Source organism: Triticum urartu, chromosome 5 (genome assembly GCF_003073215.2).
Source record: "Triticum urartu cultivar G1812 chromosome 5, Tu2.1, whole genome shotgun sequence".
Lineage (NCBI taxonomy): Eukaryota > Viridiplantae > Streptophyta > Magnoliopsida > Poales > Poaceae > Triticum > Triticum urartu.
The window spans coordinates 524,475,725-524,487,316 of record NC_053026.1 but is presented as its reverse complement, the minus strand read 5'-3'; the positions used below and the strand labels follow the sequence as shown (position 1 = coordinate 524,487,316).

The window sequence follows — 11,592 nt, the reverse complement described above, 5'->3', positions numbered from 1 at the left end:
TACCGTACGTGGACAGCTGAAATGTCAACTCCAAGACTCTCTCAAGTCGAACCAGAATTCAAGCTTTGCATTTTCCAGTCATCCGCTTTCATTATCAACCTGACGTGAGTGCTGGATCCTGTCAGCAATTTGTCAAGAAATTAACGCTGTTCTAGTAGTGGACAAGATGGATTCACATGTCAACAAATGGACACAATGTCTGATTGACAAACAGATTGACAGTTGATCTTGTCTTCAAAAAAAGGGGGTGAACTTGCAAGGATTTTTAAAAGGAGATTGCTATACAATTAGGCGCTTGACAGAGTAAGGCTGACACTTCGCCTTAGTAAAAATATCGCGAAGATCACTTTGTATATACATACAGTCACTGCTGCATTTGCACAAGAAGCAGTCCGACCAGAATAAAGTGTTGATATACAAAAGCTATCCGTCTATATAGCTTAATATTTCAGTCCTAAGTCTGACAAGTAAGCAATGACGGTGGCATCCCAACTCTGACGCTGACAGCTGATTTGTGAAGTCTCAGCTGCTAGAATTTCAAGAACATTGCATTATACAATCGCCTGCGTTCGTCAAAGCATCGCTTGCTTCTGGACCAAGGACTGGTATAATTATGTACTTACTCCTAGTTTTTGTTTTGTTTTGTGGGAAGTACTTAATTGCTCCCAGTTATCGTAACTAGTTAGTTGGACCATAACTAGTACTAAGATCTAGGCCTGATCAGTCGATGGATTGGTCGTCTCTCACCAGCTGTACCACGGTCATGATCCTTCTCCTCTTCCTGCCGTTGAGCGCTTCCCAAGACCGTCTTGTCCCCGGCAGGGCGCTGTCCCCTGGTAACACCATCGTCTCCGATGATGGTGGATTCGCCTTGGGCTTCTTCAACCCCTCCAATTCTTCTCCGGCCAGCTTGTACCTAGGCGTATGGTACAACAACATCCCCGAGCTCACCGTTGTGTGGGTCGCCAACCAAAATACCCCGGCCACCAACACAACTTCCTCAACACCGAAGCTCTCCCTCACCAATAGCTCTAATCTGGTTCTCTCTGATGGTGGTGGCGGAAGCCGTGTCGTTTGGACAACAGCCAACCTGACCAATGGTCTGGTCTCGTCTACCCCGACGGCGGTGCTTCTAAACACCGGTAACTTCGTCATCCGATCGTCAAACGGCACCATCCTGTGGCAGAGCTTCGACCAACGCACAGACACGTTCCTTCCCAGCATGAAGATCGGCATAAACTACAGGACGCGTACCACCACCAAGCGCCTGCTATCATGGAGAGGCCCCAGCGACCCCTCGTGGGGGCGCTTCTCCTATGGCAGCGACACGAACAGGTCGTTCCAGACATTCTTGTGGGACGGCGAGCACCCGGTATCTCGTGCTGCCCCCTGGACAGGGTATCTAGTGATGAGCCTACGGCAACAACTACTTGGGGCCACAAATAGCAGTGATCTTATCATCTACCTGGCCTATGTCAACAATGACAATGAGGCATACGTCACTTATAGCCTCTCCGACGGCGCCCCACGCACCAGGATGGTGCTAACCTACTATGGTGAGTTTCAGATCCAAAGCTGGAGCAGTAAGTCATCAACATGGGTTGTCCTCTGGAAGTTTCCATCCGCTGAATGCAACCATTACAGTTACTGCGGCCCGTATGGCTACTGTGACGAGACGGCCGAGGCACCCACCGTGCCAACATGCAGGTGTCTCGATGGCTTTGAGCCGAGTAGCATGGAGGAGTGGACTAGCGGCAGATACTCGGCCGGGTGCCGACGGAAGGAGGCACTGCAAGGGTGCAGTGACGGCTTCGTGGCCTTGCCGGGGATGAAGTCGCCTGATGGGTCTTTGTTTATTGCTCGAGGGAGGAGTAAGTATGAGGACTGTGCGGCGGAGTGTAGCCGCAATTGCTCCTGTGTGGCATATGCGTTCGCCAACCTGAGCAGCAGCAGGTTCGGAGGACACGTGCCGAGGTGCTTGGTGTGGTCTGGAGAGTTAATAGATACGGGAAAGGTTGGGGAGCGAACCGGCGAGACACTCTATCTTCGACGTGCAGGCATGGCTGCAACTAAAGGTACTAGATCTCAGTTTCTCCCTCTTTATCATATTGGTTTTGTCATTTATCCCTCTTTCTACCAGTTGTTTTGTTTTCAATAACATGTTTCTAGTTCTATCACTCATTTGGGACCATCACTTAGTCACTAGAAATAGTTATTTCTTGGTCAATACACCAGCCACTGGATCAAGATTTTTTCATCCCTCTGGTAGTTGCACAAATATCATGCTAAAGTTTGATGGTTGTTCGCCATGACTTAGAAAGGGTTATTTCTCATTCAACTGAGAAATAATAAAACCATTTTTTCTTGTATATGAATTTGTTGCACAGGTAAAAGAATAAAGAGCAATGCAGTGAGGATTGTGCTTCCAGTTGTAGGCTCTGGTGTTCTAGTACTCATATGCATCTCCCTTGCATGGTTAAAATTCAAAGGTACGTTTAGTTAACTCTGTTTAGTAGAAGGTTATATTGGCCGCTTTTTGAGAGAGTATGTGTCACCGCCTAAACTTGGACTACATCGTCTACTACCGCAATATACCCTTAGATTACAAAATCCTCTAACACATGAATGGAAACTAGATCAAATAATTTTGTAGATAGTTTATAGCATGATTTAGCTACTATTTGTGGTGGTGTAGTGATGGATAATGTGGATTCCACATGTTAGACAAACCACATTCGCTTTGTGCCGCTTCATATTCATGCAATCGTAATAACTGAGATACTGGTTATCGTGGGGCTGAGAAACAGAGCAACATCTATGGACTGAGGGTTGTGTCTGTGTTTTTCTAGGGGAGTGGGTGGCTGGGTGGTAGATGTGCCTCGTGGGTTATTTCCTCTAGTTCCATGAGTTCATAAATTAGGGAATAATATACAAACATCAATAGTTGTAGGGGTCAAATATAACTTTATTATTTCTTATTTTTGTGATGTTCTCATTAGAGATGTAGTCACTTTTAACATTATGGGAGCAGGCAAGAACAAGAAAGGGACAATGCAAAAGAATATAAGGCTGGAGGGTATGAGTATCTCCGATGAATTTGAAGAAGAAAACTCTCCCCATGATCAAGAATTTCCATTTGTAAGATTAGAAGAAATTGCCTTTGCAACCCACAATTTCTCTGAAACATGCATGATTGGACGGGGAGGCTTTGGTAAAGTATACAAGGTAACTCATTAAATATGTTCTTTCCTAGGATTAATTCTAATGAAGAGAGCTAATTTTTTCATACTACAAAGTCAAGTATAAGATTTTCACTATATTCCTGTAGGGAATGTTAGGTGGTCAAGAAGTTGCAATCAAGAGGCTAAGTAGAGATTCTCAACAAGGAACAAAAGAATTTAGGAATGAAGTAATTCTAATTGCCAAATTGCAACACAGAAACTTGGTTCGACTTCTTGGATGCTGCAGTGAGGGAGATGAAAAACTCCTGATATACGAGTATCTGCCAAATAAGAGCTTAGATGCTACCCTTTTTGGTGTGTATTCTAATAACAAACCATGATTTCTATGACAACTTGAATTTGTTTCTTACATTTGTTTCTGTTTTTAGATGAGTCGAGAAAATTTCTGTTGGATTGGTCGACACGGTTTCGTATAATCAAAGGGATTGCAAAGGGACTTCAATATCTTCATGAAGACTCAAGGTTCACCATAATTCATAGAGACCTCAAAGCTGCAAATGTTTTGTTAGATGCAGATTTTAAACCCAAGATAGCGGATTTTGGTATGGCGAGGATCTTTGGCGATAACTTGGAAAATGCGAATACCCAACACCTTGTTGGAACATAGTGAGTATCCATTTAAAAAACCCATATTGTTTTTCAGTAAATTTAACTCCCATTAGACACCTCTTGTAATTAAAATGATCAAACAGTGGTTACATGGCTCCTGAGTATGCAATGGAGGGTGTCTTCTCTACCAAGTCTGACGTCTACAGTTTTGGCGTGTTACTACTGGAGGTTGTAACTGGTATAAGGAGAAACTCCATTAGTGAAACCATGGGATTCCCTAGCCTCACAGTATATGTGAGTGCACATGAATTTTGTCAAATTTCGTTACGAAAAGTGGAAGCATTTTTTGTTGGATATTGGAAAATAGTACTGATATGATGTTTTGGTTGTTTCAGTCATGGAATATGTGGAAGGAAGATAGGACCAATGAGCTGACGGACTCATCTATCTTAGATACTTCACCAGATGAAATTCTGCTTTGCATCCATGTAGCACTCTTGTGTGTTCAGGAGAACCCCGATGATAGGCCGCTCATGTCATCTGTTGTGTTTGTCCTAGAGAACGGGACGGGGAGCACCCCACTTACATCCCCCAATCTCCCGGCCTACTTTGCGAGACAAAGTGCTGCAACAAATCAGATCAGAACTGACATTCCGACATCCGTGAACAGCTTTACTCTCACTGAGATAGAGGGACGATGAAATAAATCTTTTGTTTTAGCTGTATTGAAATGCTCTCCAAGGAAACAATACATTAGATAAATCGAACACTATCGTTAAATGTATGGCTCAATAGTTAGCGATGTCATTTTCCAAAAAAGGAAAACAGGGATGTATCATGTGTTGCTTAGTAGTCATTACTATCTTTTCGTATGTTCTCCATTCAATTTTTCATTTGCATAACATATAGTCTCAGTTACAAAAAAACTACTCCCTCTATATCAAAATGTAAGACTTTTTTTATACTCCCTTTTGATACAGAGGACTATATGTTAGGATATACGTACTACTTGAAAAAACAAAGGACAGCAACCCTCTTGTCAATTGGATGAGCTTCCTCCTGCTAACATTTCTGGCTTTTTTTTTCCAGATAGCAGAAGTCGTCTTAATTTTTCATCTACTTTTGCTAAGGGTTTGCAGTTGGAAAAAAGTTATATTTCTGCAGCCTTTTTCAACTCTCCACAGAAATTCATCAGTCACAGTTATGCTAGTGCCTGCCTGTGGGCCGTGACTATAGTACTTGCACACATCTCTGAATATGATACTTGTCTAAAACAAAACTCTGAATATGATACAGGCTAGAGTAAAAGCATCTCTGAACATGCCGATTCTATCCGCTGGACGCTTACATCCTCTAACAATTACACCGCGGCCTCTGCCTATGACACACACTTCATCGCTCACATCCACAACCCAAGTTTGCACAAAGTCTGGAAGCTTAAAACGGATGGAAAGGTTCAATTCTTCATGTGGTTGCTCGTCCAAAATCGGCTGTGGACCGCGGACAGACTCTGTACGCGTGGATGGCCGCACAATGCAACTTGTGCACTCTGTGATCAATCCATGGAAACATTGACACATCTTCTGCTCGAGTGCCCATTCAGCAAGCAAGTATGGTTCGCCTTCAGCTCTTCCCACCCAGGGACAGCGGCTGCTGCTCGCACGACCACAACTGCCCTTGGATGGTAGAAGAAGACCTCATGTTTTCTGTCCAAGAAACATGCCATCCACAAGTCTGTCCTGCCAGTTTTGGTTGCCTGGCACATCTGGAAAGAACGCAATCGCAGGATTTTTGAAAGTACGACCCTGGCTCTCTCCGGCTTAGTTAGCTTGATTAGAGATGACCTCCTGACTATTGGTCAGGCTTTTTGCGAGGAGTAGTTTTTTCCTCTCTTTTCTTTTTTCTCTATCCTTTGTTCTGACTGATTTCAGTCTGTACAGTTTTCCCTCGCCTATAATGAAAAGCAGAGCTCCTGCCGTTAACCGTAAAAAAAAAAGCATCTCTGAATGAAGACCCTGCATCCCAGCTGTTCTGAACTTGTGATCATGATCATGTTGCTTTGCTGTTGCCTTGGGCTTCTTTGACCCCTCCAACTCCACTGCTATGGCCAAGCTGTACGTCGGCATATGGTACAACGACATACCTGAGCTCACCGTCGTGTGGGTCGCCAACCGGGAAACTCCAGTCTCAAAAAGGAACATCACTTCCTCTTCACCAATGCTTTCCCTCACCAACACTTCCAATCTTGTTCTGTCCGATGGTGATCGTGGCAGCCGTGTCCTCTGGACGACGACCAATGTGGCTACCGACCCAGGCTCGCCACCCCCGGCGGCGGTTCTTCTGAACACCGGCAACCTCGTCATTCGATCTCCCAACGGCACCATGCTGTGGCAAAGCTTCGACCACATGACCGACACACTTCTTTCTGGTATGAAGATCCGGTTCAGGTACAGGACACGTGTCCACGACGAGCGCCTAGTGTCCTGGACGGGTCCCACCGACCCCTCGCCAGGGCGCTTCTCCTATGGCGGGGATCCAGACACACTGCTCCAGATTTTCCTCTGGGACGGGGAGCGCCCGGTGGCCCGCACCCCGCCATGGACAGGGTATCTGGTGACGAGCCAGCGCAGGTACCAGCAGGTGGAGGCCCTGAACACCACTGCTATCATCCTCTATCTGGCTGTCATCAACAACGATGACGAGGTCTACCCTGTGTTTTGATTTTCGGTTTGAGCTTTTTTTCGCCCTAGGCCGAGATGGTCGTATTTCGGCCATTTTCAAAAATTTCAGCTGAAATTTGACCAAATTTTAACTGCAATTTGACTTAAATTTGACCAAATTTTGCCAAATTTGAGCAATTTCGGCCTAAATATACTTTTCATCCTAGGCTGAGATGGCCGAAATTCGGCCGAAATCCACTTTTTTCGGCCGAAAATCAAAACACAGGATCTACCTCACCTATAGTATGTCCGACGGCGCCCCGCCTACTAGGTATGTGCTAACATACTCCGGCGAGTACCAGCTCCAAAGCTGGAGCAGCAAGTCGTCAGCCTGGGACGTCCTCGGTGAGTGGCCGTCTCCTGTATGCAACCGCTATGGCTTTTGCGGTCCCTATGGCTACTGTGATGAGACAGCGGCGCCTGACCCGACTTATAAGAGCAATTCTAACGGGACGACCTAAACAGACGCGTGCTTTGTTCTTTTTTGTCCGTTTGAATCGGTCAGGCGGGCGCCGGCGTCCGTATTTTAAAATCGGTCGGCTTGACCGTTCAACGGAGAAGCCGACCCAAATATGACGACGTGAAAAAAAAACAAGTTGCATGAAATAAACATAATTAAACATAAAAGTGGCCGGTCAAACGCCGGCCAAAGTCCACCTACATCTAATAAACATTAAATAAAAACATTAAAAAAAGTCTGCGCCCGCCTGCTGCCGCCCCACACGCTCCCTAGACGTCGTCGGCCTTGCCCTTGCCCTTGCCCTCGACGTCGCCGTCGTCGGTGAGGTCGATGAAGACCCGAGCAGGGCCAGCCCACCCGAACGCCGCCTGGTACGCTGCCAGGGCAGCCTCCTCCGACGTCTGCTGGGGCGGCGGCATTGCGGCAAGCCGCGTGCGCTCCTCCTCCTCCTCCTCGAGCCGGAGCGCCTCCGCGTCATGTTGGAGCATGGCATCGTAGCGTATCTGCTCTTCGCCGTCGCCCTGCTCCTGGCGGAGCCAGTGCTCCTTCCATCGCTCGAGGTGGGCCGCCTCTTCCTCCGGCGTCGCGGCGAACTAGACGGGAGGCGCGCTCACCCACTCGTGGTACTGGCCCGTCCACGAGTAGGCCTCCTCCGGCCAAGTGGGTGGAGGTGGGGAGCGCTTACGCGACGGCTCCGGCTCCGGCTCCGGCTTGGGCTGTACGGGCGGCGACGGCGGAGGCGGCAGCACGAAGAGCGGGGTGTGGACGGAGTCCCCCGCCGCCGACAGGGCAAGGGCTTGCTCCAGCCCATCCCAGTGCGCGTCCTCCTCGATGCGGCTAGCCTCCAGCGCATGCTGCAGGGCCTCTTTGAGGGCGGCTTGGTACTCCGCCTCCGCCTCCATGTCCTCCGGCTCTACCTGCGGGGGCGGCAGTGGGAACGGCGGCGGGACGGCGTCGACACCCGAGCGCCGTTGCTCCTCGTGTTCGAGGGCGAACCAAGCCTCCCAGTTAGGAGAGTCGGCGGCGTACTCGGGCAGTCGACGCTGCTCCGGTGTGAGCAGCGCGCGATACCGGCGCACCTCGTCGTCGTGCGCCCGCTGGGTCCGCGGAATCGCCGGCACCGGGATCCGGTTTGGATCCAAATGCCAATGGTGCGGCAGCGTCATGTCGGGGTAGGGGAGGGGCTGCCTGTACTCCCAGTGCCACCGCGCTTGGTGCACCGGGATGTGCAGGCACCGGCGTCCAGGGCGGAAACGCGCCGGCGGTGGAGGGGGAGGGGGAGGGGGAGCACGGGATGACGAGGCGTCGGGGGTGCCCTTCCCCTTGCCATTGCTTTTGCCGAAGAGGCCCATGGCACGCGCTAGGGTTTGCGGTCGCCGGCAAGGAAGCAAAGGAAGTGGTGGGGGGCCAGATGTGGACGGGAGAAGTGGATGAGGCCGACCCCGCCGCATGCGTGGTTAAAAAAGGACGCGCGCATTGGCTGACGCGTGGGCCCGCTGTCGGTGGTCGTCATAAATAAGACGACCGGTGGCGGTTGGGTGGCCGCCAGGTGGGGACGCGGCGGACGGCGAGGAGACGCGCGGCGCGTCCGTTTCGCGTCCGCGCCGACGCATTCCAGGCGCAATTTTGGGTCGGAAATGGATCGGCGCGGACACCGTGCGAACACGATTTGAGTTTAGGTCGGCGCGTTGGGCTGCCACTTTTGTCTGCGTCAACTTAAATGGACGTGGACGGATGAAATGGGTCGCCCCATTGGAGTTGCTCTAAGTGCCTCGATGGCTTTGAGCCGGCGCACAATGACGAGCGGGCTGCTGCCAGGTTCTCAGCAGGGTGTCGACGGAAGGAGGCGCTACGCGGCTGCGACAATGGATTCTTGGCCTTGCCAGGGATGAAGTCGCCGGATAGGTTCGTGCTCGTCGGCGGGGATAGGAGCACGCTTGAGGAGTGCGCGGTGGAGTGCACCCTCAATTGTTCATGTGTGGGATATGCTTATGCCAATCTGAGCAGCGGCAGTTCCAGGAGATACGTCGTTTCGAGGTGCTTGGTGTGGGTCGGGGAGTTGATTGACACGGGAAAGGTAGGCGCAGAATTCGGCAACGACACACTCTATCTTCGACTTGCAGGCATGGATACAACAGCTGGTACTGAAGCTCAATTCACCCTTCTTTCTACTAATACTGGTTTCATATTAGCTAATACTCCGTATATATGTAGTTTCATCAGTCATTTGTTCTTTCATTGTATGTGCACTAAAGAAGGTAAAAGGACAAAGAGCAATCCGGTTCCGGTGAGGATTGTGTTGCCAATTTTAGGAGGCAGTGTTCTGGTGCTCATATGCATATTCCTTCTATGGTTAAAATTCAAAGGTATGTTTTGTTGATCTTCTTAGGAAAAATCCATACTTTACCATCTTGTGAGGATGTCCATTTTACCATGTAAATTTGGCGTTCGTCTACTACCGTATGGGGCTAGGTGGTTCCGTGCACGGTATAATCACTGTGGGGAGTGATGTAACAATAATAGGCAATCTACTAGATAGAGAACCCAACTTAGGATGAGGCACATCGATCATAGTGGTTTGAACTTCCCATCCTCAGTGAATCACAGTTCTACAAATACTCGGTGTCCAAGTGTTTTGAAAAAACAGAGCAACTGCCCATGGTGCTGTGGAGTGGGCAAGGGGTCCTCCATGGTGTTTTTTCAAACACATGGATCTCATTTTTATGTCAAGTGATTCCCATATTATATGGTCTGCCATCGCCTTTTTACCTTTGCCGTGGTGACAGATGTGCAAAAGTTTTCAGGGGGTCACTATAACCTTTTCTTTCTTATTTCTGTTATATATACTTGTTAGAGAGGAAATGACTATAACAATGTGGGAGCAGGCAAGAATATAAAATGGAGAAAGCACAAGAATATAAGAACGGATGTCATGCATATCTCTGATGAAAACCCTCCGTGTGATCAAGAATTTCCTTTTGTAAAATTAGAAGAAATTTTCCTTGCAACCAACAATTTCTCCGAAACATGCATGATTGGGCAAGGAGGCTTCGGAAAAGTTTACAAGGTAACTTATACGTTTTCTTGCTATTCCTTCTACTTCAGGATAATTGATTTGTTCATTTCCCAAACTCAAATCTGAGATTTACATTGTATTTCTATAGGGAACGTTAGGTGGTCAAGAGGCTAAGTAGAGAATCTCAACAAGGCACGGTAGAATGCAGGAATGAAGTAATTCTAATTGCAAAATTGCAACATAGAAATTTGGTTCGACTTCTTGGATGTTGTAGTGATGGAGACGAAAAGCTTCTTATATATGAGTATCTGCCTAACAAGAGCTTGGATGCTACCCTTTTTGGTACATATTCTTATAAATCACAGTTTTTTTTTTGCAAAATCAATTTTGCTTACATTTTTATTTTTACAGACCACTCAAGAAAATTGTTGTTGGATTGGCCAACACGATTTAGTATAATCAAAGGGATTGCAAGGGGACTTTTCTATCTTCATGAGGACTCAAGGTTGACCATAATCCACAGGGATCTCAAAGCCGCAAATGTTTTGTTAGACGCAGATATGAAACCCAAGATAGCAGATTTCGGCATGGCGAGAATCTTTGCTGAAAACCAGCAAAATGCAAATGCCCAACGTGTTGTCGGAACATAGTGAGTAACTCATGAATCAATAGCTGATTTTAACCGTGACAACATTCAACTCTATTTGCTAACGCTTTGTAAATGACATGGCCTAGTGGCTACATGGCCCCTGAGTATGCAATGGAAGGTGTCTTCTCTACTAAGTCTGACGTCTACAGCTTCGGCGTGCTACTACTAGAGGTCATACCTGGTTTAAGGAGAAACTTCTGTACTCAAACCATGAGTTTTCCTAGCCTTGGTATATATGTGAGTACACAAAATATTTCTCCTGAGTTTCTATTTATAAGGATATCAAGTTTAGGTGGATTTTTGGTTTTGACAATTAAATGAAAAGAGCTTTCATTTCATGTTTTTATTGGCTCAGTCATGGAATATGTGGAAGGAAGGAAAGGCAGAAGAACTTGCAGATTCATCTATCATGGATACTTGTTCATCAGAAGAAGTTCTGCTTTGTGTCCATGTGGGGCTCATGTGTGTCCAAGAAAACCCGGATGATAGGCCACTCATGTCAATGGTCGTCTTTGTCTTGGAGAATGGAAGCACCACACTTCCATCTCCGAATCGCCCTGCCTACTTTGCAGGTAGGAGTGCAGAAATAGAGAAAATCGAAGTTGATATTCAGAACTCTGTGAACAGTTTTACACTTACGGAGGTAGAAGGTCGATGAAATGATTGTGATTACTCTTGTACTAGTCATCAACCCGTGCGGCTGCACAGGCTATAACCTTCTACAAAAACATGCCACTGTCTGTATTTCTTCTATTATCCATCTAATCATGCTAAGCATAGTTCATACTAAAAATTATCACATATGGGAGATCAAAGCATTTAGTCCCACTGTACGTTGCAGGGTGTTGAGTTTTGGGGCTAGCCGATCAGGAGAAGGAATTTTTGTTCTTTATGCCACACCAAAAAATGAGTGATAAGGATGAATATATAAGTTTTTGTTTCAAAGGAAGAGCACA

At 47.4% G+C, this 11,592-nt stretch overlaps 1 protein-coding gene and 1 pseudogene across 2 annotated transcripts; both read left to right on the top strand.

Moving 5' to 3' along the window:
• Positions 1-463: 463 nt before the first annotated feature.
• LOC125556566 (G-type lectin S-receptor-like serine/threonine-protein kinase At1g11300) lies at positions 464-4,553 on the top strand. 2 transcript variants are annotated; one of them, XM_048719272.1, is made up of 7 exons: positions 464-2,075; positions 2,388-2,489; positions 3,032-3,225; positions 3,329-3,536; positions 3,611-3,848; positions 3,935-4,085; positions 4,187-4,553. In XM_048719272.1, exons 1-7 carry the CDS (start codon positions 728-730, stop codon positions 4,490-4,492), a joined length of 2,547 nt encoding a protein of 848 aa, XP_048575229.1. In that variant the 5' UTR covers positions 464-727; the 3' UTR covers positions 4,493-4,553. The 2 variants fall into 2 exon arrangements, with proteins under 2 accessions (XP_048575229.1, XP_048575230.1); XM_048719273.1 differs by having other exon boundaries at positions 3,002-3,225.
• A 1,311-nt stretch (positions 4,554-5,864) lies between these two features.
• LOC125556567 lies at positions 5,865-11,294 on the top strand (annotated as a pseudogene).
• The last annotated feature ends 298 nt before the right edge of the window (positions 11,295-11,592 follow it).